Source organism: Balaenoptera borealis (assembly GCF_965194805.1).
Source record: "Balaenoptera borealis genome assembly, chromosome: 2".
In the NCBI taxonomy this organism is placed as follows: Eukaryota; Metazoa; Chordata; class Mammalia; order Artiodactyla; family Balaenopteridae; genus Balaenoptera; species Balaenoptera borealis.
The window spans coordinates 74896464-74922944 of NC_138867.1; the positions used below are offsets into that span (position 1 = coordinate 74896464).

A 26481-nucleotide genomic window follows, 5' to 3' on the forward strand; every position below is an offset into this window, starting at 1 on the left:
TTTTACTTTAAGGGAGAGGAAACACTTCCCAGATGCCTCTTGGTTCACTGGTCAGAGATGAATCACATGCTCTTCTTTAACCCATCACTGGCAAGGGAGGAGGGTTTATTGTGATCACCTTACCAACTAGAATTCACTCCTGAATCACTTGTAAGGGATGAATGCCCTGAGTAGCTAGGAATTCTGTCAACAAAGAAGTAGGTGGGAACAGGTGTAAACTGGACCACCTAACAGTTCTGCTATACTATCCCATTGGATTATTAGAAAGCTAAGTGATATGACTCCTACGAAGTACTTAGTAATAATAATGACAATGACAAACACTTCTGTGACACTTGCTGTGTGCAATACGTTGTCCTACACATATTCAGATTTATATATACAGCAATCCTCACAAGAGCCCCATGAGGCATTTGTATTACTGTTATCTCTGTTTTACAGATGTGGAAACAGAGAAGTTAAGTAACTTGCCCAAGTTTCACAGCTTTTAAGTGGCTTTGCTGGGATTAGAATCCTGCAGTCTTGTCCAACAGCACATGTGCTTACCATACTCCTAAAAAATAGAAATGCTAAACCCCTGTTAGCTATTACTATCATCTCTGCTGATCTACATTCCTCCAGCAACATTTACAGGGTTTTTTGTCTTCTTGTTCTGTTCTTTGAAGAGATGGAAAGATACATTAAAAAAATGTAATATAAGGGGTTTGAATACAAATTTAGTGGAAGTGTTTTTCAAGCTTTGTATCATCACTTATTAGTGGGTCGAAAAAACTCTTTAATGAGTAATGATCAATATTAAAAAAAATACAATAGGCTAGAATAAAACAGTGGAATCGAATAAAAATATAAAGGTACACTCCATAAAATAACCTTTGTCTCTGTTTCAATTATATGTCTGTTTTGTATATGTTCTAGGTTGCCAAGTAAAATGTATTTCTTATTTTAGACTGTGGTCAAGAAAAGTTGGAAAAACCTACTCTAAAATCTTGCTTCTCAAAGTGTGAAACAGCAGCTTTGCAAAATCTGGGAACTCCTTAGAAATGTGACTCTCAGGCTCCGCCCTAGACCAGTCAGAATCTACATTTTAACAGGATCCCCAGGTGACTCCTATTTGCACTTTGGAGGTCAAGAAGCCCTGTTCTGGGGCTGGCCATTTTCTGCCTAATGACACCTGCGAGGGCGACTCTCAGGTGTGGGGGAGAGGAGATGTGAGAGTAGTTTGAAAATGATGCTCAGATGATCTGTTCCTCAGTCTCCTTGAAGATGACCTCTCTAAAGGATACCTTACACTGACTTTCTTTTTTCCCCTCTTTCTTTTCTTCCCCCTCTTTCCTTTTTTTGGAATGAACACTGATTTTCTTTTTCTGATTAGTTACTTTTACAGACACACACGCACACACTCCATATACACACATTTTCAGCTTCTCTTGAAAAAATTGGAAAATCCGACAACACAAGGGTAACATTTCTATAGGGCAACAAACTTCTAGAGCTAAGTAGCCCCTGTGCACTTTGAACAGAGCACTAACCTCTGCCCTCTCCACTCCCCACTGCTCACAATTCACTCATGTGCAATACCTGCCTGGTCACCGGTGGCATTTGATTTTTGTGATCTCTGAGCTACATTATTCCGGTTTTAAACTTTCCTTCGTAGATCTTCATCTGCAGTCGTTAGATCCTCTTTGGACTTTATTTTTTTTTAATTATTATTATTTTTTAAAAATTATTTTTAAAAAATTAGGCTTCTGACCCATGAATCAGCAGCAGAGTTTAGTTAGAGTGTATTATTGCAACCATGACAAAAGTATATGGCTCTGGACCTCTTGTGTTTGCAATTGGCTTCCACAGTTTTTACACTGCTGACTCCCATTCTGCTGCTAAGAAAGCGGGACCCAGGCCTTTCTCAGTGGTTTTACAATTATTTCTCAATTCTTCTCCATGGAGTTTCGGTTCTTCTAATATATGCCCCTGCTTTGCTTCTTCAACTGTTCATTCTGTTGTTCTGTTTATTTTATCAGAGACATTAGTTTGTTCTAAGAGGACAAATTTATGTAATTTCTATCTAGTGTACTCAGTAAAGTGCCTCAGGCTCTGGGATGGGCCAACACTCACAGAGATACAGTATTGGAGGGTTAGGACAGATGTCCTTACAAAGCATTTGGGGGATGAATTGGATCAGATTGAGATATAAAGTGAGGTCTGAATTTTCTCCTGTGGATAATAATTTCCTAATTGTAATGGGCTTAGCTCTCCTTTCTATAAGAAGGATATTTCTGGTTGCAAGTATTTGAAGGCCAGGCTCACACTGACAATGAAGGAAATTTATAAGCTCACAGAACCAAAAAGTACAGGGGGAGGTCAGGCTTCAGGTGTCATCTGATCAAGGCTCCAGCTCTACTTCTCCTCTCTCTCACCTCTGCCCCTCTCTCTGGGTCTGCTTCATTTTTAGCCTACCTTCCCACACAGTAAATAAACAGTCAAAGCAATTCCACACACAACAACTTAATGTGAAGAAAGAATAGCTGTTCTGACAATTCTTTGTTGAGAGCAAGGAAGTTTCCCAAAAGTTCTCACAAAATTCTTCTTATATCCCTCTGGTTGTTATTGGATCATTTACCCATCCTTGAAGGATTCACTGTGGTTAATGTAACAAGACTAAGCTAACCAAGGCTTACTCTTTATTAGTTTATTCATACCTTGTGGCTAAAAGGTGCTGGGTAGCAAAATAAGATAGACTGGGTGACTTAAACAACAGAAATTTATTTTCTCACAGTTCTGGATGTTGGAAAGTCTAAGATCAGGGTGCCAGCATGGCTGGGTTTTGGTGAGAGCTTTCTTCCGGGTTTGCAGAAGACTGCCTTTTGGCTGTGTCCTCACATGGTACAGAGAGAGAGAGAAAGGGGGCAGGAGGGAAAGAGAGAGAGAGAGAGAAGGAGAGAGAGAAAGGGAGAGACACAGGGAGAGACCTCTCATCCTCTCATCTCTCACCCTAAGGCCAGAGACCCATCAGAACAGAGCCCGAGCCGTAGGACTTCATTTATCCTTAATTCCCTTCTGAAGACCCTATATTCAGATAATGACATTGGGTATTAGGGCTTCAACATATGAATTGGAGAGGGCGGGGCACATTCAGTCCATAGCAGTGCCCAGACATTAACCATTGCCTTGTTTTTTTTGAGCATCTGTCCTGGACCAGGCTGGACCAGGCATTGAGAAAGTTGGGAGTGGGGTGGAGTGAAATACTCATTGGGGAGGTAAGAGCAGTAAATCACAAACTAGAATAAATGCTGAGGGAACTCCAGAGCAGCAGAGATCAATGAGTGTTTGGAACAGTCCAGAAAACTTTATGAAGGAGTTGAAGCTTAAGCTGGGATTTTAAAATGGGTGGAAGGAAGAAAGAAGTGTGTGACAGGATGAAAACCTAGACCAGGAGGGTAGCAATGTGAGTGGAGGGAGAGGGATAGGGACCTTACCAACGTCTTACCATGAAGACCTTCTTGGTCTTACCGAGAAGACCGAGAAAACTTCATAACTTACTGGCCTGCAGAAAACCTCAGTAACTGAGGCATGGAGTAAATGGGTGAGGAGAGTAGTTCTTTTAACAGATATCAGAAATTCCAGAAAAAGGGAGGGTAGGGGAGTGGTGGTGGTTAGCTACCTGGGGAAAGATGACTTCATTTTAGAAATATCAGGGTTTTTTTGTTTTGTTTTTTTTAAATTTTTTCATTTTATTTAATTTATTTTTTTATACAGCAGGTTCTTATTAGTCATCAATTTTATACACATCATTGAGAAATACCAGTTTTCACGAACTGAAGAATTTACTAAGTAAAATATCTGTAATGTCTTTGAGATTAAGAGCAAAGAGATGAGAAAAAGTAGATAATGGAGACCACAGATAATGGTTATTTGAATCATTATCATAGAGTTGATAACTGAAGCTAGGGAAATGAAAGGTTTCTTTGAGAAAATATGTAGAGAGATGTATGGAAAGCAAAGAGCTATTAGCCATCATCATTACCCTGAAAGATCTAGCAATAGCAAATGGCGTAGTGGTGTAAAACTATTGAAAATTTAATGGACTTAGTTCTGATTTTTCTCAGGACCTACACAGCACTTAGTGCTACACAAAATGAATATTTGTTGGTTGGCTTGATGATTGAATGAGTGAATGTTAGAGGTTTAAAATCCAAAATGCCTAGTGGGCATCAGGGATGTTTTGAAGTCAAGCAGCTTTCCCACCTCCATTGAACTGAGTGTTCTGAGCACTATTTATTATTTATTACTCCTGCACTGAAGAAATGATTAGCTGAATGAAATGAAATTCATTTTCGAAATTAGCTGAAGAAATGATGAGTTCTGCCATCACATGAAGGGATTAATTAGCTCAGTTTTCAAAGGAGTCATCTGACTGTCAGACGAGTCCAGGTACATTCACTGAGGCACTCCCAGCGGGCAAGGAGCGTGGGACAGTGCAGCACTGCGCTGTGACCTAGTTTTCCCCTTGGAATCAGGTCCTGTCTCCTGGGCCTACTGTGGTCTCTCCCCCTGGCAGTTCCGCTCTCACTGACCTTTCTCCTGTACTAGTAGCTGCTGCCGACAGTCGGGCTCTGGTTCCCTCCGTGAAGACAGTGTGTAGTAGTCTGCCCTTAAACTTCCTATTCCTCGCCTAGGAGCTCAGGGCTGCCTACACCTGCACCCAGCATTTAGATCCCCCAACCACTTCTGCCTTCCTACATGCAACATTTACCGTTCTAGTGTCTAGTTCTTCAGGGCTCCTGGTGAGGATGAATGCTAACTGGGAGCCTTCTGAAGACAAAGCCTTGGTTCAGATAAGGGGTTAATTAATAATATACGTAGTGTTATAGCAAAATGCCAGGGCTTTAAATCCAGACAGTCCTGGATGTGAATCACTGGTCTTTAATGTGACAGGTGTGTGGATGGAGAGAGTTGCTCAAACTTTCTTTAAAATGGTTTCCCCAACTAAAAAATACTACGTGTAATAATTATCTTTGAAAGTGGCTGGAAGGATGATTAAGATAATATACATAAAGAGACCTTGCACAGTACCTGACACATTGTAGGAGCTTCGTAGGATGGTATTTACAAGACAGGCCAAAGAAAAATACACGTGTGCCGTTTCTACACTTCACAAATCATTCTACACAGGTTTAGGAAAAAGAAAATTAAGGCAGACAGACATACAATCTTTCCCCTAATTTAGGAATATGTACTCCAGGTTCTACCTGGTCAGAGATTTTCGATTTCTATGATGTTCTTTTGTAAGCTAGTGCTTCGGCATACAGAAGAATAGTACCTTAGAGAATGAAACGAGTTAATAGATTTTCCTTGAATTGGAGCAATTTTCTTCTCCTTTATTGAATCAAGAAAGCTAACTGTCAAAGAGACATAGAATGGTGTAGATAATGCCCTAAGGTAACAAAACTCTATTATGCTGTATTCCACCGAGCCAAGGGTATTTTGGAAGGAAATTTCGCTGTGTAATAAGGGGGGATTGTAGCTCAAACTTTATACTGCATTTTTCCAGGTTTTTCTACTTTGTACCATAGTAACATTGTCCCAAATGGAAATGTCCCAGGTTAACTTTTTCCTCTTGAAAGAATCTCGTGTTAACACTAAATTGGATATTATCTTTGAAGTAATCTACATTAAGGTGAACAGAGAAATATTCAATTTCCCTTAGAAGGAATGTTTCGACTTATCATCTTCCTCCCTCCTTTTATGGAAGCCAGGGTCACCAGAGTCTTCACCATAAATAAGCAGGCAGGTGGCCTTGAAGCTGCTCCTGAGTACTAGCCAAATCTTCTCGTGAAGTTTTACTCTCTTCTGACTCTTATACCAACTAAGACTCAATGGCTCTTTCTATGAATTAATGTTTGCTGTCATAAATCTTATAAAACCAAATATATTTCTTATTTAATAGTCATATCCTAAAATTTAAAAAATTATATCCCTATCTTAGCATTAGGAATACGTATTAAAATTGCTCAATGCTAGGTAAAAACACACATCGTTGTGCTGGAATTGGGAAGATTCTAGTTACCTTAAGTAAGAAAGAGACTTATGCCTTAATAATCGAACCCATCCCAAATCACACAGTTTGATTATGTGGTACTCTGAAAGCAGGGTCTCACCCGCATTTCATACCCACTGAATAAGAAAGAGGTATGTCTAGAAGAAATGGCAGAAGTCATGGAAAAGTTTCACTTTTACTGTTGGGGAATGAAGAAACTGAGGTCCAGAGAGTTTACTGATGTGTGCCCTGTGATCAGCTAGCTAGAGGAAGACTAGGATCTAGGATTCTCAATTCCTGACACAGTGTGCTTTCTAAACACAGTGGCTATTCGATGATATCCTGGCTAGCTTTAAAAGAAAATGGTGAGTTTTACTGTTTTGAAATAAAGTAGTGGCCTACATACTACTACAAATTATTTTTGAGAGTGAAATTCAATTGTATAAGTTTTAAGCTACAGTATTGGTTTAAATATATGGAAATTATAAATTTTGTAATAATTATAAAATCTTGAACACCAGAGCCTGAACACAAGGCTAGGTATTTTCACTCCATTATATCAGGTAACCCAAGTAGAAAGGTATTGTTGGAAGGGCCCCAAAAGACTTTTGTTTCTTAAATGAGGAAACAGGAAATGGGGGCCCCAGAAAACTCAAATGACTTGTTCAAGTTCATTCAGCTACTTTGTGTCTGTGGACCAGAATTTAGGTTTCTTATCTCCCAGATGAGTGCTTGCCTACCACAGTATCTAATCAGGAAAAAAAAAAAAGTAGTAGCTTTTCCTTATAAATACTGCATTGTTATTATGGTTTCATTTTTGAATGGAAGGAAGATGGTATGGGTTGAATTGCATCTCCCAAAAAGATAGGTTGAAGCTCTGATCCCCAACATCTCAGAATGTGATCTTATTTGGAAAAGCGTTCTTGTAGATGTAATAGTTAGTATAATAAGGTCATACTGGAGTAGGGTGGGTCCTTAATCCAATATGACTGTGTCCTAATGAGAAGAGTCAGAGAGAAAGTCATATGAAGAGACAGAGATACACAGAGAGAAGATGGCCATTAGATTACAGCGGCAGAGATTCCAGTGATGCATCTACAAGCCAAGGAAGGCCAAAGACTGCCACCTGCTACCAGGCAAGGAAAGATTTTCCTCTCCAGGCTTCAGATAGAACTTGGCCCTGCTGTGATTTTGTACTTCTAGCCTCCAGAACTGTGAGCGAATACATTTCGGTTAAATCTCCTGGTTTGTGGTACTTTGTTAAGGCAGCTGCAGGAAACGAATACACAGGGCAGTGTAACAAGGCAATTTATTTGGCTTTTTCAGATCAGTCTGCTCAAGGCACTCATAAAAGCTCACCAGCCTGAGGCATTTGTCTACTGCTTCCCTACACAGCATGTACTCCTATGGCTATTTCTTCACAAGGGTTTTGTAGAATTGGCTTTCCAAATGGGAGGAAGAATAGTGAAGGGGAAGGAACATTTTCTCTTCTGCTTTTGTAATTTTGGAAGGCAGCTATGCTCACCACTATACCACCAACGCTGCTTTTGTAATTTTGGAATTGACAATTTGGAGAAGAATGCCTGTGTGATTTTGTTGTAGGTTCTGGGTATGCTTTTATAGGCTGCCAGCATACCGTTTTGTTTGCAAGATCCATGTGCTGTATTTGAGTTGCCTATTATTTTCCTAATATTCTAAACATCTTGAGTACTACTTTTTGGGATTCAGACCTGTCAAGATGTCTAGATTATCAAAGTGGGCCTTGTACTAGAAGATGGAAATATTGATTTTCTTTAAAAAAAAAAAAAAAAGGCAGAAACTGACTGCTTATTCTAACATGTTTTTGCATTTCTATCATTGTTTAAGCTACTAATTCATGTGACAAAATTGACCTAATAAATCCAAATTCCTATACTCATTAAGAATCAGATAGCTTTTGCTTTTGACAAAAATTCTTATCATCTAAAGTAATAACAGTGTAATACTTTGACTTTCACTAGTTGTATCATCACTGTTAGACATACAAGTTGGCAAACGTAACATCATCTTACAAGGTTAAAAATTAGGGCAGTATGTTTTAATTTTTCACAACCTTCTGTTCACTGTTAAGACTGTTCTGTGTAACTGGTAAACAGACCTCTAAATTATACAAAGTGATGTTCTAACTCATTGTTTTAACTTTATTAATGTTCCCAGAGACTTACCAGTGCCAGAGGTAATAATTATTTTGTTTAGATTGGAAATTGATGTTGAGAGCGTATGTAAGTCTTGAATTTAGAACTAGCAAAAACCCATTTCCGGTTAGAATTAGTTATGATGTATCAGAAGTTTTTAATATAGGTGTCAAACATATTTGTTTTCTTGAATCACATTAGACTATACACTTTTTTTAAAAGGGATGATTTTTTAGAACTAATTTTTAAAAATTATTTATATTTATTTATTTATTAATAAATATTTATTAATAAATATTTATTAATGTTTATTTAGGCTGTGTCAGGTGTTAGTTGTGGCACGCAGTATTTTCATTGTGGTATGTGGACTTCTTAGTTGCGGCATGCGGATTTCTTAGTTGTGGCATGTGGACTCTTAGTTGCCACATGTGGACTCTTAGTTGTGGCATGCATGTGGGATCTAGTTCCTCGACCAGGGATTGAACACCAGCCCCCTGCATTGGGAGCGCAGAGTCTTACCCACTGGACCACCAGGGAAGTCCCTAGACTATACACTTTTAACATATAAATGCTATAAACTATTCTAAAGCATCTTTATTGCTTTTTGGCTCTATATATTACCTTGACATTATTTGTCTAAGTTGATATTTGTGAAGCTAGTTTGAAAAAAAAAATTCTTCTCCTTTTATGTTTACCTTTGTGCTGTTCAACAGTCAAAGACAGCGATACTGGTTCCATTTCCAGTTGGGCATGTGCTTTTGGATTTTTAAACTACTAGTTGTCTTGGATTTGAGGTGACCTTTCCATATTCATGTGTTTACCACATCTCTGGGTTATTTCCCTAAAATTTTTTTCTTCAGAAGATTGCAGACTTACATTCCTCAAAAGTCAAAAAAAAAAAAGTCAAAATAAATTTTCTTATATCAGTAATTCTTTTCTCATGAATTGAAAAATGTATTTCCCCTCTGTCTTGATTTGATATCAAGAAATGAAAAGGCAAATTTCGTTATTCGGTCATGCAAGTTTTGAGAAATGCCGATTGTTGACATGGGAGTTCCAAAGGTATAATAATTGCGACCAGGGACTTCCCTAGTGGTGCAGTGGTTAAGAATCCACCTGCCAATGCAGGGGACATGGGTTTGATCCCTGGTCCAGGAAGATCCCACATGCCGCAGAGCAACTAAGCCTGTGAGCCACAACTACTGAGCCTGTACTCTAGAGCCCACGAGCCACAACTACTGAGCCCGTGTGCCACAACTACTGAAGCCCGCATGCCACAACTATTGAAGCCTGTGTGCCCAGAGCCCGTGCTCCACAACAAAGAGAATCCCCCGCGATGAGAAGCCCGCACACCACAACTAAGAGTAGCCCCAGCTCGCTGCAACTAGAGAAAGCCTGCGCACAGCAATGAAGACCCAATGCAGCCAAAAATAAATAAATTTAAAAAAATAAAGAAAAAAAAATTGCCACCATCTCAGTAGTTACAAAGTTCTATCTCAAAAATATCAAGCCGTAAATATGCCTTGGGATTTTAAATGGCATGGTTATTTTTCACGTATTAAGTGGCCCAAATCCTCAGCTCTGTTACACCTTGGGATTCATGAAAACAAAGTTGCCTATTGTTTTCATCTCATACGTTTGTTTGGTGTGCTGCAGTTTCTCAAACTTTGCTGTACTTATTGTACAAATCACCTGGGAATCATGTAAACAGGTGTTTTGGGTCAATATTCTGTGATAGATCTTGATATTTTCCTCTTCTAATGAGCTCTCAGGTGATGCCATTGTTGCTGGTTTGGACAACACTTGAATAGTAAGAATATAGTGATCTCTTTTCTCCCTTCTTCTGGAAAGAGAACTCTTTGTATTGGGAAATCCATTCTAGGTAGCATGAAACATGACCCAGGTATTGGCCAACCAGGATTTTCCCTAACAAGTGATTTGGGGGCTTGAGATAGTATTTCTTCTGTGAGCTATAAAAGCTGAGGTCATCTTTCCTGACCCATCTAACATGAAAGAATAGGCTGATAGGAAAAAATAATGCTAATATGAAAAAGGGTAAGTGAATGGAGATGAGAGATGAGTGTGTCCCCAGAGGATTATTTGGATTTCTGGATCCAAATGTGCTTAATATAGTTCATCCCTGGAATTGCTATTTAATACATTTTACTTAAGCTAGCCTGAGTTTCTCCCTCTGTTACAATCAAAAGTCCTGATAAATATACCAATGTTGGCCATTCAATAAATTATAATTAATGACAAAGGGAGTTTGATGAGTATAGGTGATGTAACGCAAAAATTAGACCCAGATAACTGTCTTTTATATAATTTGAGACATGTACTTAACTGTCTAAAAGTATTCAAATGCAAATTTAGAAGCAGCATGGTTAATTTCCAACGTTTTAATAATTGACATAGAGCATTCTTTCTTTATCTAAATATGTATTATAACCTCATATCTGCAGTCACGAAAAGCACTTTGGATAGCTACTTTTCCACTTTGCAGATGAAGAAATCAAAATTCACACGTCTTGTTCAAGTAGCACCTAAAGCCATAGAACCCAGAACCTAGGTCTCCCCTTCTCATGCTGATTCCTCTTCTTCTAGTCATTTTTCTTTTCTTATCGTATTATTTTGTAGATTGCTGTTAACAAGGTTGATAGTATAGTATTTCTATAAAATACAATATAAATGTCTGTCTCTAAATGTCTTTGTAACACACTTTTTTCCACGTGTGTATACATTTAAGACTGGAGAATCATATACTAAGGCACATATACAACTTGATAGCTCATCCGTGAATGTATAAACACTGAAAGAAGAGAACTTCTAAATGTGATTCCAAATGTACTTTTTTTTTAAGAGATGGAGCATCTGTTTTGGTTTTTTTTTTTTTTATTTTTTTGGCTGTGTTGGGTCTTGGTTTCTGTGTGAGGGCTTTCTCTAGTTGTGGCAAGCGGGGGCCACTCTTCATCGCGGTGCGCGGGCCTCTCACTATCGTGGCCTCTCTTGTTGTGGAGCACAGGCTCCAGACGCGCAGGCTCAGTAGTTGTGGCGCACGGGCTTAGTTGCTCCGCGGCATGTGGGATCTTCCCAGACCAGGGCTCGAACCCGTGTCCCCTGAATTGGCAGGCAGATTCTCAACCACTGCGCCACCAGGGAAGCCCCAAATGTACTTCTTAATGTTACAAATCACTATAAAATTCAGACATTCTTTGAGAAAAAGGACGTTTTAAAATTTAGAAAAATTGTTTTAAGATTAGATTAATACAATTTTTTAATTTATGTGCTCTTAAAATACTAGAAACTTGGACACATCACAGAGAGAAGGAATTAGTACCTGAAACTATACCTGGTTAAGTTTGGTTCATATATAAGATGGAAATTTATATATCTAACTTTATTTTTTTCTAACTTTTAAATTTTATTAAAAAAATCCATAGCTTAATGAATCATTAAGTAAAACGATGATAATTTGTACTAAAAATTCCTTTAAGCCTTCAGTAATTTTCTTTAGCAGAGAGCTAGAAACAATTCTTACCCAGAATGGCTTAAAATAAGAGTTTAATTGTAGTCTTCATTTTATTTTTAAAAAATTTTTGGTAATGCTGTGTGGCTTGTGGGATCTCAGTTCCCTGACCAGGAATTGAACCCAGGCCATGGCAGTGAAAGCACTGAATCCTAACCACTAGACTACCAGGGAACTCCCTAATTGCAGTCTTAATTGTGTCTGCATGTATGATGAGTTACTGATATGATCAAGATTCAAATAAATCTCCAAACAAGTTTACAAAAAGGAAAAAAACCGAAAACACTTTTATTTTCCACAAGGAAGAGCAATAGGAAAAATTAAATCATTTCCCACATATTGTTTTCTTAAAACAGCCTACAAGGACATATTCAGCACCAAATAAAAAAGAAAAAAAGAGAGAAATTACAAACAGCCACAGAATATAATCTATAAAGCAAACATTTAATATTGCACTTCGTTTTGCTAACATTTTGGATTTTACTTTTCCTAATTGAAAAATCAGGAATCTATCTTGAATACTGGAATACACCTGTGAACCTCACATCTTGTATCAAGAATTGACCAATATTTAGAAAGGAGTAATGCCTCTAAGTAAGAAAGTAAAGGAATACTTTAATGGGGAAAATAAAACTTTATTTGATAAAGTTTTATATATTTAAAATTTTATCACATTGTGACCCAGTGCCAATTAACAGAATATTGGTCATTCTTTCCTCATGTGTTATTTATAAGAGTATATGGTGATAAGTATTCCAATGCTATGCATATCAATAATTGTTCCCTAGTCAGTTAGACATAAGAAGAGAAAAGAAAAGGGATTTTCTGACAATCCCCCCGCCCCCCGCCCCAACAAAAATAAAACCACCAAATGCCCTTTATGCCAAATATTCCATTAGCTTCTTTTGAGGGGGACATTCACAAAATGATTTAACAACAATAAAAAAATATTTCACCCCCATTTCCTTATTATCTAGTATTAGTTTGCTACGGGAGCCCAAACCCTTTAACCGAATCACTTAAAACGCGATTCATTTTTACATGGGCTTTCTTCACCCTGTCAGCATTTTTCAAACATGAATTGTCTTCCATGTTTTCTTAAAGGCCACTTATGGAAAAGCCTATTTGTTTTGTATGAAGCTTTAAGACAGTATTTAACCAGGTCAAGCACCAAGCCAGAGTTACTATCATTTTCAGCCACTTTATTAACTGTGGGATTAAATGGCAGGATAGATGTAAGACCCATTTCACGCATATGTTGCAACACCAGAGATGCTGATTTTCATTAAGATACATCAGAGCTGAATTCCTTCTAAAATAAGACAATCAGTACAACTTGCTACCTTGGAAAATGCAGTTTTAAGTGTCTTCATGAATGCTGGTATATTTATGAGCCAACTGTAAATTATCTTTAATATAAGCTATAATTTACTGATGTGATCGTTCTTCATAACTATATATACTCAAAGTGAATGATTTCTCATGCTTAGCAAAATCTTCTTTAGGTAATGGAAGAAAATACTTTCATTAAAAGAACCACAAAAATATAAAAGTTATTATTCCAGCACATATTCTAGTATTTGTAATTTTGAAGTTATACACTTTTAGAATAAACTTGGGTTTTCAAGCTCTGTCAAGCTTGAGCAGGATAGGAAATGTATAAATTGAGCTCTCTGATCATAATCTGAACATATATATTCCTGCTCATGAAAATACTCTGCACCAGCAAAAACGATTTCCAACATATGTGTTTTGGAGGTAATTAAGTAACTCTGTATAAAAATAAATGCACTTTCTCCTCCTTTCCAGTGACTGGAAAACTTCCATACTTTTAAAATAATAATAAAAAATAACAATAATTTTTAAGAGCAACAGCCCTTAACTCTTTGCTGGTGCCTGCCATACTGCCTCTCTTTACTCCATTCTTAGCTCTGCTAGTTTCTTCTCATATGTAATGATAAAAAGGCAATGCGGGTGGGTTATCACTTTTGTGTATGTCCCTTTTCCAAATTTCCCTCTCCAAAAAGCCAACCAAACAAACAAACAAAAAAACTCAACAGTGCAACAAAACACAAATAGCATTCCAACAGTTTGGCAAGTGATGCGTTCACCTGAGATTAAGTGATTTTAGGCAGTCAGTAACAAAATGTTGCTTTGCTGTAATAGTAGAAAGGCAACAAACTCTTAAAAGAAACCAAGAAGGTATACAATCTTGACAAAGTCTCTTATTAGCTTCCTCCTCTTATCTCTTTTCCCACATATCTGTTGCGTATCTACTACAGTAGGCTGCAAAACATACAGCAAGAAGGATTGGCTTGAAGGCATTTGATGTTTGTAAATAAATCCACAATAGGATCCAAGCTGAAGAGGTGATACATGGTCAGCCTAGTAGGACAATTCTGAGCATGTGCATACGCAGGTAAAGTCCAGGCTATATTAAATTAAAAAAAAAAAAATGTCAGTGCGTTTTTTTCATGTTAAAGTTTTTTTCAAAGCTTTCTTTTGTTCCTTGTTGTGCTCACTGCAAACAAGTTTTAAGAGTATCAAGAGTCTGGCATAAATGGAAAAAAAAAAGCTGTAGTGACATGGAACCGCACAATGTAAGCATTGAGCATGTGCAAATTTTCAAATCAAAAGAAGGAAATCATCCCTCTTTACAACGTGGTGTCTTGACACGTATGACCATAGGCTAAGAAGACTGCTCTTGGTATGTGCCAGTTTTAAAGGAGAAAAGCTTAGATCTTCAAGCATGTTGGAGCAGTCCCAGAATGTTGCTGTAGGCTTCTAAAGCATGATCACTGGTTGTTTCATGTATTCGCCATTTTTCTGGGCAAAAGCAATTCCACTTCCTCTGAAAACGTGTCTCCTATATACTTCTCTGTCCTCAGCCGGGAAGGGAAGAGATACAGTTCGGAACCCACATCAACTTGATTTAATCAAGTATTCCTTCAACGAGACGGGCAGGATGGTCTATCATCTGCTGACTGATCAGGATTTGGATCAATCTAGAAAGAAAAGAGAAAAAAACCCCAAAACCAAAGTTAATTGATAAGGTTTAGTAAGAATGCAGCAAATAGGGTAATATTTTGAGTACTGGTTGAGAAATGGAATCGGAAAGAACATACAGAGTTTGTATGGGGAAGAAAGGGTATTAGTATCATCTATAAAGTACTTGCTATTCAATTACTAGATTAACAATTAAATTTAGAAAGGTATGCTGGAATAGTTTTATTTGATAAAAGCTAAAGGTAACGTTCTATCAGAGAATGGAGTTTTACTCAGCACTTAGTCACACTTAAGACTCAAATACACAATTGGCCAACATTTTCATAGCAATGATTTTCTTCTGTAAAGTATCCATTTCATCCTGTTACAAAAAAGTCAACTCATCTTCTCCCGAGCGGGAAGAATGTAGTTGTGTAAACAAAGTTCTTGGTGCTTACGTGAAGTAATAACTCATGGGTGTAAAGCCCTGGGGAGGGCCTAGGAATACAGTGTGTATCAAGAAATAGGAATGGTGAACCCAAAATGCTCTAGAGGCTTCCCACCTTGCCTCTTTCTGTAGTGACTTTCATATGCACATACACTTAATAAAAGTGAACATATTTCAGTTGCTTCTCAGGTACAAAGAGAATGGGCACAGGAAGGCAAATTGTTGGGTTTAATACATTTCTTTTACTGAAAGATCTTTTGGACAAGACCCATTTACAATACTTTCCCCCCTCTATGTGGCTAGATGTTAAATAATTAAATCACACCCTGAACCAATTTAGGGTTTTAAAAGTTTTGAATTCTCTTAATTATCTTTAGTTCATTTTAAAAGAAGGAGGTAGATTTTATGACAAATTGCTTAAAAGTGGATACTTAGATTGCCATTCTTTTAAAATGCCTGTCAGATCAAATCACAAATGAGGGACTTAATAAGCAAGACAGATATGTCAGAATAAAAATGTAGTGACAATGTTTCTAAAAAGTGGGAGGACATTTTTAGCATCTAATAATTTTATGAATTGAAATAGTGGGATAGAAAAATTATGTCCAATCAAGAATCTGCAGAGAACAAAACAGATTCTGAACATTCTATAATCAATGAATAAAGTGGATTTCATATTAATCACATCCAAAGGAAAATTGACTCTTCTAGTCATGGTATTAAGGGGAAAAAAGAGCAATTCGTTGAAGAGTGAAACAATCCTTTTATGTCTTTCTTGGGAGTAATATTTCACTGTAAAATAGCTGCCTCAACTACAGCAACCAAAAAGAAAAAGCTGATGCTAGTGATTTACAAAATCATTTGGTATTAAATTGGTATCAAGGCCAACTCTAAGGTCCCTACAATGTGTTATTATGTATATATATATTCTGAAGTATCCTGACATTGCTGGATTGCTCCCTACCTCCTTTCCTTTGCACCTATTTTTCTTCCTGCCTGGAACATTCTACATTTTGAGAATACTTACTCTTCAAGAATTAGTTTAACAATCACCTTCTTAGGGAAGCCCCTCCTGATTCTCAAGACCCAGCAAGCTGCTCCTCAAATGAACTGTGCATTACTATTACATTGTTATGTAATATTTTGCTTCTAAGTTTGTTTTTCTCACCAGTCTGTACGCTTCTCCCAAGGGCCATATTTTATTCATGTAAGTGCTTAGTTACTTGAGATGAATAAAAATAATCTAAGAGTACAGGAATGCTGTTTAAGATGTTATTACAAATGTTATTTTCCCTTATGACTGAGAATGTTAAAATATGAAAATTAAATTGGAAAAGGATGATGAATAAGATAAATTCTAGCTATTTAATCAATGACTGTAAAATGCCAGCTCTATAGATGCTTTAAAAGATGAATTATTCCTTTAACTGGCATTTTGGAAGTATGAGGTTAGATCATTATCTTTATTTCCCCAATAATATAAGAGACCAGTCCTACCTCTGGGTCAAACTTAGTAAATAGTGACAACCTTATGATCTAACTTTTAATCTGTTGTTCAAAATTATTTGTTTTTCTCTTATCATGATAATCAAAACCTAACTGTGTTTTTAAAAAGTCTGCAATACTGTTTACTAAGAGAGTCACAGCCCATTTTGTACTTGAGGGTTTGATGCTTACCTCTGAATAAAGAGGTGGAGGCAAGAAACGAAACTCCTGAATATATGCAAACAGTGGTCCCTGAAGCGCTCTCTCAAAGTCATCACAAGCACTCACTGGTGCAAGATTATTCCGCCTTTGTTCCTCTGTTACCACTTCTGCATAGCTGGGTGGTGCTGAAGGAAAAAGATACACGCAATTCGAACAGCACGTTCTTATGCATGTCAAAATACACAGAATAGAAGGTATTAAAAAGGAATGTCAAGGTAACATAATAATAATTTGTCTTGTGATCAAAACTAGGGGGATATACGTTTTAAACCTAACATTAGGGGCACATCTACTCTCTTCAAGTATAGACAAACTTTAATCATAAAATATCAGAAGCAAAATTACGTTCTTGAAAATAATAGATTAAGCTTAGATATGCATTATCAAATTATTACCTTCAGGTCTTTCAGGTAGGGATAAACCAAGCCAGTTCATATTCATGCTACACTGACTGCTTACACTTGAGGTTCTGCTACCAAACGGATGTAGAGGAATGGTACCAATGACAAGTGGCAAATTAAGAAATAAATCCATAGCTCCAGGAATATCCACATATACCTAAACAATGAAAGGAGATGTTAGGTTTAGAATGCCAAGTACTATTTCCTTTAAAAAAATGAATAACCCAATCTAATGTTATTTGAGGCTCTCATTTACTTCATTTTTTAACTTATATACCTACGATATACTTGAAAAGTTTCTCCATCGTGTACATTTACCTCAGGTAAAATTAGTAATTATATTCCAAACCATATAAAGAATTACATATAATTATATATATCACACATGGAATAAAAAAAATCAAATCCTGGATAAGACAAAATGATACCCTTACGACTTTAAAACCTAAAAAAAAACCACCCCAAACCCTTAAATCTATACATACCATTAGTGAATATTCCACACGGATTATACTACAGTCGAGGATAGAGGGAGAAACTGGTGGAATTTTCAGCAACTTGCCATTCCACGTCTCTGTCTTTCCAGATGATAAGGATTCCCCACGCAAGTTAGCCACAAGCTGTTTGACTTCCTTCATTTTCCCTTTGGCATAGAAGGCCTGTGTTTGGTAAATGGCTGCCTTTGGCACCACCATTCGGGAGGAGCAGTTCTCAATCTCAGCAAATATCTGAATTGATTCACCTACAGGAAAAAAAAATATTATCTACTGTTAAAAACCAACCAACCAACCAACCAACCCCAAAACAAATGTAGACTCTCAGGCTAAAGTCTGAAAGTTCAGTGAACTACATGGATAAAAAGCTTATCCTAAGAGTGGCAAGTAACTTATAAAAATAAACTACACATTTACAGTAGCAATTTAAAAAAGAAGACTACATTCCAATTTATAAAAGGAAACTGGATAAGCACAATTTATGATATTTTACCAAAGAATACTGTATCATGTTTGCATTTAGTAGAAATAATGTAAATTCATACACAAGAGCTAAGTGAAGAAAGATCGTTTTTTGTGGGAATCCACCTCATACATACCTGGCGTATAGCCCTTCCTTTCAATTTTGGCACTTAAGGATATTGGGCCTGAGGTACAGAACCAGCAACAGAGAGTCTTTTCTTTTGTGCCTGCTTGGGGTGACTGTAAGAAATAAATTTACAGAAAAAGATCAATGTATGAATTGAGACAGTAATAGAATGCTTTAAAATACAATCTTAAATTCTTGAAGAATTTAACATTAAAAGTAGTGTTGGTTTTTTTTTTTCAGTATCCAAATATACTTTTCCACTAACCAATGGCTTCTGATTTATATTAGTATTTTTGTCTTTATACAAGTTTCCATTCAATTAAAGAAAAAAGGGTGCAGGGTTTAGCACCATATTTCATAAACATAGTTTTAGCCCAGGTTATTTACATACACAGTAATTAAAAACCAACCAAAAAAACAAACAGAAAAAAAAAAAAAACCCTTTCCACATTCCATTTAAACTGCCTTAAAAAAAAAAAAATTAAAAAAAATAAAGGCAGTTTGGAAAGCAACTTGGTTATAATCCCAAATGATAACATCTTTCTCTGAGAATGTAAAACTCAATAAGTAAAAAAAGAAAACTGCTCATTTTTAAGATTAATTTTACTTGCTTAAAGATGTTATTATTTGTTTAAACCAAGTAAAGTTTTTGAAGTCAAATTTGAATCTTATGAAAAAATACAATTAAAAAAGATTTCCTTTAAAACAGAATTTAAGTTTTTTCATGAAAATAATAATCTCCCCATCATTAGACAACTATCCCTATATTGGAATAATGCAATGCAGTACAAATTTTAGATTATGATATTTTCAAGTTAAGTGATATTGTTATAATAATAATAATTGATACTACTGTTCCTTTTCCACTAAAGTTATTTAGGGAACAGATCTACTCTTTTGTTATTGCTGTTACCTTCTGAGGAAGATATTTCATACCAAATACTGGTCTTACTTTAAAAATTTACTTAAAGTTATTACAGTATCAGAAAATGTGAGCATATTCTGCATTAATTTGTGTGCTCTTAACTATTTTTTTTTGAAAATGGTATTTATGTAATTCAAAAATGAAGTTACTATTTAAGAATTATAAAGAATGTGTATGTAGTTTAGGTGATTATTCTTCAGTATTTATATGCCAAAAACAAAAAATGAAGAATTCAGTTAATTCTTACCAGTAATGAAGGAGTGTTGATATCTATATGCTCAAAGACTGTAAATTCCTTCTTTAATTTTACTGGTAGAAGCCAAGGCCTGTGCAATTCGGCTTTCACCCAATAGCGCACACTGCCATGTCGGCCTTCGAATGAGGTAGCAAGTGGTCTGTGCAGAATATAAAGGTCAATATATTAATCTTACACCTCTTTTTAATAATTATACAGTAGCTCAGCATAGAAGTGTTAATATATTGTATGTTTATACATCAATGAGTTATCAAAGGCATAATTTATATTTCCAAAGGGATAAGTCATTGGGGAAAAAACCTTCTGTTTCCAAATAATAATACATAGTTGTTAAATATTACAGAAATTTGGTTAAAAAAGCCAGAAGAATACAATCTCTTTAAACTAAGAAGAGGCTACTTTTAATGCTGGTGGCAAAATTACGAAAGTCTGGAAATGAACAATTCTTGAAAAGGTCAAGACTTTAGTTTAAAAATAAAGTTAAGAATGGTTTAACTATTTCTATTGAGATATTCTGGACACTGGTTAAACAATCAGACCAAACGACTCCCTACGGCACTCCATTTTTCATTAACTAAGAATTATTATTATCTCTTATTATAGTAACTAATTAAGATTTAGAAAAGGCCTGGAATAGTCGTTATAGTTTCAAAAGTTTTTCACATTTCATTAAATCCACTGAAACTCTAAAAAAAGACTTTTACATTTCCCAGTTTACTTATGTTCTAACTCTTTTTGGCCATGCTTTCTAACTGTACTATAGACTTAAAAAGGAAAAGAATCTTTTCTGTTGACCTGTATCAAGAGAATCAGAATTCTTTTTCAACTCTCCCAGATTTTATTACTTGTGTAAGATTTTATTTTAGTGAATTTAGTCTCTTTTTCATAATTTCATTAGAAAAATGCACAAGGTTCATTTATTTACAAGGTAGAGTGCTAGCTTTTTATGAGGAGTAGTGGTGTTTTACTTTTTGTTTTGTATTTTAGACTTCTGTATTAACTTGTATAGCAGAGAAATAAAACGCAGGATCTATGCTAGTCTTCTATAGTTTATTTTAAATGACTTTGGTTTATAGATAGAATTTTTAAAAAATATATTAAGTTACTTCCATCCTTTGAAAACATTCAGGCCCAAATGTATTAGTCCTATTGTATTCAGACTTAAAATATTTCTCTCAGAAAGTAATTAGGGCATTATATTAAAAATCATGTTCTTAAGCAATATGATACACAGGATACTCTGAAAAATACCCTTTATGAACTCTATCCATATATAACAAGTACTAGAATTTAAAAAAATACAGAATTATGTACCTTTGGCACTTGAAGTTCTTATGTAATGCCAAGCTTACCTTTCAGAACAAACAGTACAAGTGCCACTTTGCATGTTTTAATATCTGTTAAGGCATTATTTCAAAAATTACTCTTTGTATAATTTCCTCTAATGATTTATTATTACATTAAGAATATACTACTTTCCTTCTTCCTTTCATACTAGATTCCAAGCCTTAGATTAAGGTATCTCTGATGGATGTTTCCTTTTAAGTCCAGGTCATAATATCTCAAGTGACCTTCTCAATAGCTCTTTGCACAGAAGCTAATGAATTCATATCAGAAAAAACACATCACTTCTGAAGTTAGGATATTCTTAATTATCTTGACTTTCTTAGCTTACTGCTGTTGGGCAGCATCAGTAGAAAAAATGATCACTGAATTTTTATAAACTACTAAATGAGAGACTTGTTATGTTCTACCTTTTCTGCTAATGCTGATGATAAACTAAGTATTAAGTGCTTACTATTTCACTGGCACCTTCCAATTCACTCACTTTAAATGAAATACTATTCAAGTTTTAAAAACCATATAAAACTTGAGATAGAATACTAAGAATTGAGCTTTGCTTTCTATAATATTGCCACTCTAGATTAAAAAAATAGCTTCTTTTTTGAGTATATGTTTTCCTCTAGCAAGTTTCAGTAATGAAAAGGGTTTTTTTTTTTAAACTAAAAATATTTAAATTTCGAATGTTTCATTTTAAAAGAATGGATGTTTATGAAAAATGCGTGTCACAAAATACTTACGTCTGTGGAAGCTCGAAGCTGAATGCATATTCATGCCTTCCTGAATGAATAGTGTTGAAGCCTTCTTCGGAATTATCATCATCTAAAACAAACAGAAAAAGAAAACAAAAAACTTGTTAATAAACCTTTACACTCTCTTCCTGGTGGCAGAACTTTAAAGATGCTCACATAGTAATTAAGGCCACAAACTTCAGAGTGTGAGAGATCTGAGTTCTAATTCCAACTTCATCACTTCCTCTGGGTAAAATAAAAGTCCTGTCTTCAGTTGCTTCATCTGTAGAATGGGGATAATTAATACTTATACCCCATAGTTGGTTTTTCAAGGGAAAACAACCTAAACTGCAAAGCATCTATGTGTGACAATACAGGCTCAACAAAAGATTCAGATTTCAAATCTCATACTACGATGTTACCTTTCTCTTCATCCACTTACTTAAATTTATCCTATTAAGACTATATATAAAATGAAAACTGTTCATGTAAGCCTTTTAAAATATGTCAGTTTTGATACGGAAGATGTGAATGTTAAAGCCCTAAAACCATTAGAAAACTGTCAAATAGATGTTGGAGTTAAAAAAAAAAAAAAGGAACAGTGATTTTAATGTCAGTTTCATAGCTAAAAATAAAAATTCTTATTGAACCTAAAATTATGACCTCAGTCTATCCTAGCAACAGCTAAAAATTCGCATATATATAAAATATACTTTAGATTTAAAAGGTGCCTGCTTAATGGGAAACTGTCACACATCCTTGAAAAATGAAGACTAGGTTTGTTTCCCATTGCTAGAAAAAACGGGATGACTTTATTTTACAACCAATTTCTTTTGCTCAAATAGGTTATCTCCAAAACGTCTCCAAAACAAATATAACGAAATGTGGGAGGGTATTCTGGATTCTTAAAATGATTTTCTAAAGCGCTCTGACCGGTTAATTTAATTACATAAACGTCTACTAGAGCAGTTTTCGCGGTGTAGAAACCTTTATCATTATTAACCAGGAGACTAAGAAAAACGGGTATTATCATATTTAACTTTCCCTCACCAAAGTAATGAATTCACACAAAAACCGTGATGCTTCCCTTCCATCACAGGAGAAAAGGAAAAAAGCGCCTATATGTGGAAACTTTTATTCAAAAAAAATCACCAAGACTCGCTTCTATCTCAGTAGTATTTTCTTCTCCCCCCGTGCAAATCCCCTCTACGGGATTTCAGCACCGAAAGCCCGCTGATGAGCTGGGGGCCATTTAAAATCGCTCCCCCTGACGGCGCCCAAAGTTTGTCTCTCGCTCCCTTTCTTCCCGTCTCGCTCCCTTTTTTGTGCCAGCTCAGCAGTCTCATCGAGGCGAGCGGCGGCGGCCGCGCCGTGGTAAACAAGTGCCGGGCTGTCAATCAAGAACTAGACCGGAGCAGGAGAGGACCGGCCTAAACCGGCGCGAGCAGATCCCAGCCGGCCCGCCCGCGCGCCGCCGCCGCCCGCGCGCCCCGCTATACGTACGGCATATGTCGCACGGCGCTCGCGCTCGCCGCCGCGCAGCCTAGCCTGCTGGCGTGGGGCGGGGCGAGCACGCTGCGGCGCTTCCGCTTTACACGCCCCGGCCGGTGACCGGTTCGATCTGGCTCGGGCCACCCTGACACCTTTACAGTTGCGGCGAGGGAAACTGGTGGGGCGGGGAAGGGGGGCGCGGGATGCAAAAGCCCCAAAGAAACAATGACAAGGGGGCAAGGAATAGTCGCCGAAGCCCTCACCCCGCTTTCAATGATAGTGTCACTTTCCCTTCCCCGTCCCAGCCAGTCTTGGCGCTCTCTCTCCCCTCGGGTCACATCAAGGTAGCCAGTCTGGTGACTGCATAGATCGGGAAACACGCTGTTTCAGCTAAGAGGAAGACAAGCGTTCACAGAAACTGCCTGACAGCTTCCACCCGAAAACGTGGAAAATGGGGTCCTGCTAACCCTGCCCACCCAATTTCCCCGTGAATGAGATTGTCAGCTAAAAAGTTGCGCCCAGGGCCATCCGGCACCTGTAAGGCCGGCGGAAGCTTCTCCTCTCCACTCTGTTGAAACCTGTAGTCGTTCCTTTCGGGGCTGCAAGCGGGCCCAGGTGAGGGGCAACAGAACGGTATGTGACATGAACCCCGCGCGCTTCCAGAAGCCCCGGCAGGGATGCGAGTAGGGGCGGGGGCCGCCGCTCAGGAGGGACCTTTACCGGCGCACGCCGGTTCCAAGCCTCGCCCCAGCCGGCGAGCCCACTCTCCCCACCCGCCCGCGCCCAATCCAATCAGAGCCTGGCATCGCCTTAGCAACAGGCTAACAAACCCGGCTCCGCCTATCGCCGGCCGCCCGGGGCGGGGTCTCAGTTACCAGGCTAGTTTGAGAGGTCCCAGTTTTAAGTCATTGAAACTATTCCAAGCGAAGCTCGTTCAAGCTTGCAGGGGTTGAGGGGTGTCTCGTGGGGGTGCAGGGCACATAGTGTTCTTTACTATGAAATCGTGGCGCAATTAATGAAATTGTCCCCATAAGTCGTTATTCTACTTTTACCCCACTGCAAACCTCAACTCCTTAAAAAACCTTTGTTTCTTCTCACTCATCTTATAAAAAGCTGCCAGTCCAGGAAGGATGAAATACAAACTCTCGTGTGTCCTGTTCAACAAATACCAGGACTGTCATTAGGCAGTTGCATTTCTTATCACTGTCAGTGCTTGGAGAGGTTAACTAAAAATTATTTCAGGATGCAAATTACCTATGTGTAACTGAAAATCCAACTAAAGATTGATTTCATCTTAATATTTTAAAAATAATGCATTCATGCTGTAACTCAAAGCACCCTACGTTTCTACACTTGCCTTAGTTCAATTAGCACTTCCTCGTGGATGTGTATTTTTAAATTAAAAATGGAGGTAAAAAGTGCTCTACTCTTTGAAAAATCATCAACATTCGAGTTAAATACTGCATTAAAAAGGAGAAGGACAAAATTACATAACCAGTTTTAACATTATATTCTTCTTGGGCTAGGAATTAAGTCATCGCCACCACCTGACGCGTGTAACCAATCTGCTGAGAGCAGAACAAGCGCCCCTCCTCACCACCCCCCAGAACTGGTCCGAAACAGGATTGAACCGCTTCTAACAAAGGGTGGAAACTTAGAAAAACAAGCTTAGAGTCTGCTATATTTCCACAATGTAACCATTTAAACAATAGATTTGAAATCTCAGGACCCCTTCTCCCTTGGACAACCCTTTATCTCCAGTTTCTAACCAAAAATCAAATCCAATGAGCCGAATACTTTTCAATTCCATTTGACTGGCACGGGTTTCATTGAATGCACGTTCCAAAGTTAGGCATGATGCTTGGAAAAGAAAATTTCTGACCCTAAATGGCTTCTAAAGCTGATATTAAACATATCATAATGATAGGTGCTGTCCTTTAAAATAGAGAATGCTTGATGTAAATTTCTAAAGGAACTGGAAAGAATAGGGAAAAAACACGTGGGGTGTTGATACCATATGTCAAAATAAACCACAGAAACCCATTATCAAAGAACAACGATCAATTCTGTGAAGTCTTTTGCGTGTCAATATTAAAAATGAAACACACCTATTAACCCACTTAAAAATGTTACTCCATTTCTTCACTGAAGCTTAGTTTTTAAGATCTAAGGTTGCAGAGTACAAGGAAAAACCTAATATTGGACTGCAGCTTTTAGCAATTCATTTGAAAACATATTAGTAAAATTACTGAATCGGATATAAGCAGAATTTATACGTAAGGTGGAAATGGACTGCAAGTGTGTATGGCACAGACCAAGCCGGGTATAGAGGTAGTGGAATAAGTGCAGTTTGCAGTCACTTTGCAGATGCCTGCATGCATTACGGCTTAACACACGATGAATGTCAAGGAGAATTCAAATCTTCCACCTTTCCAACCTTTATCAAACAGCTATACGTTATGGTAGGAGTAGGATTACATTAATTCAGAAAAATTGAAAAGGTATTTTGCCAAAGAAAACAGGTCTAATAATTTCTGAATAATGTAAAAAACTTACCTCTTTCGTGTCCAATTAAGATGTCTTTATGGTTGAAATATTCTACTTCTTCAGTGTAATTCTGTGTATAGGCAGTATTGGAGCCGGCGTTTCTCGATTCGGTCCAGCGTACTTTCGCATGTCCTCTTGCATGAATTTTAAGAGATTTTACTCTGATTTCCCCAGTAACTTCTAAATTCACCCTTCCTGAGACTGTATCCCCACTAGAATACACAGGGACATTGCTGTCATTAAGACAGTCAAAGCTTATTGTCAAACTCTTTACCTTTCCCAGCACCATGTTTATAACAAAATCTATAAAAAATATAATGTAAGACAAAAAAGTCAAGATCACATATAAAATGTGATCTTCACTTAACACTGATCGATGTCTTTGCCGTGCAAAGAGCTTGCAGGCAGGATCAGTGATTCTTTACAAATAGTTCATTGAGATTTCTTAAAAAGTCAGGGCAGCACAGAGGCTGCTGCTCAGCGATCCTGCTAGTCTCAGTGGTCTCCTTACAAAGACGGGCGGCTGGAAGCTGCCAGCTCACTTTAAGAGCAGCTTTGTGAAAAACAACCCCAGTGCGCATGCGCACGCCGCGGCTGCTGTCCGCCCTCCCTGCGCGCCCCCTCCCGCGCCCGGCTCGCTCGCGGGTACAGTAGGTGTACAGCCAGGGGAAGAAGACACTGGGGCTGCTGGGAGGCTGAACCTGACTTCTCTTCATTGTAGGCTCCTATTGGTAGGCAGGCTACCGTAAACCCTCGACGTGCTAGCTGGAGTCCCTTACTGAGCACAGTCTAGTGGAAAGATAATGGCCGAGGGAGGGAACTGGGGGACAAG

At 37.5% G+C, this 26481-nt stretch overlaps 1 protein-coding gene and 1 long non-coding RNA gene across 4 annotated transcripts in view; both read right to left on the reverse strand.

The window, feature by feature from the left end:
* The window catches only part of LOC309622620, a 1071855-nt gene that overhangs the window by 191217 nt on the left and 854157 nt on the right, over positions 1-26481 (reverse strand). The window lies entirely within an intron of this gene.
* ARRDC3 (arrestin domain containing 3) lies at positions 11992-26219 on the reverse strand. Of its 3 annotated transcripts, none has more exons than XR_014239821.1 (8): positions 25659-26219; positions 21621-21702; positions 19531-19678; positions 18369-18471; positions 17761-18017; positions 17270-17432; positions 16845-17037; positions 11992-14739 (listed from the first exon to the last, which is right to left on the reverse strand). XR_014239821.1 is itself a non-coding variant. In XM_082378303.1 (8 exons), the coding sequence occupies exons 1-8, from the start codon at positions 25936-25938 to the stop codon at positions 14683-14685; spliced, it is 1245 nt and encodes a 414-aa protein (XP_082234429.1). In that variant the 5' UTR covers positions 25939-26199; the 3' UTR covers positions 11992-14682. The 3 variants fall into 3 exon arrangements, 2 of the variants coding, with proteins under 2 accessions (XP_082234429.1, XP_082234430.1); XM_082378303.1 differs by having other exon boundaries at positions 16845-16999; positions 25659-26199; XM_082378304.1 differs by lacking the exon at positions 19531-19678 and having other exon boundaries at positions 16845-16999; positions 25659-26187.

What these genes read in the sequence shown, in the direction of transcription:
- ARRDC3 (XM_082378303.1), bottom strand. Translation starts at nt 25,938, where the DNA reads ATGGTGCTGGGAAAGGTAAAGAGTTTGACAATAAGCTTTGACTGTCTT. An exon ending in CTTAATTGGACACGAAAGAG is followed by an intron (nt 21,703 to 25,658) that starts GTAAGTTTTTTA and finishes TGTTTGTTTTAG; the next exon opens with ATGATGATAATTCCGAAGAA. An exon ending in TCAACACTCCTTCATTACTG is followed by an intron (nt 18,472 to 19,530) that starts GTAAGAATTAAC and finishes TATTTCTTACAG; the next exon opens with TCACCCCAAGCAGGCACAAA.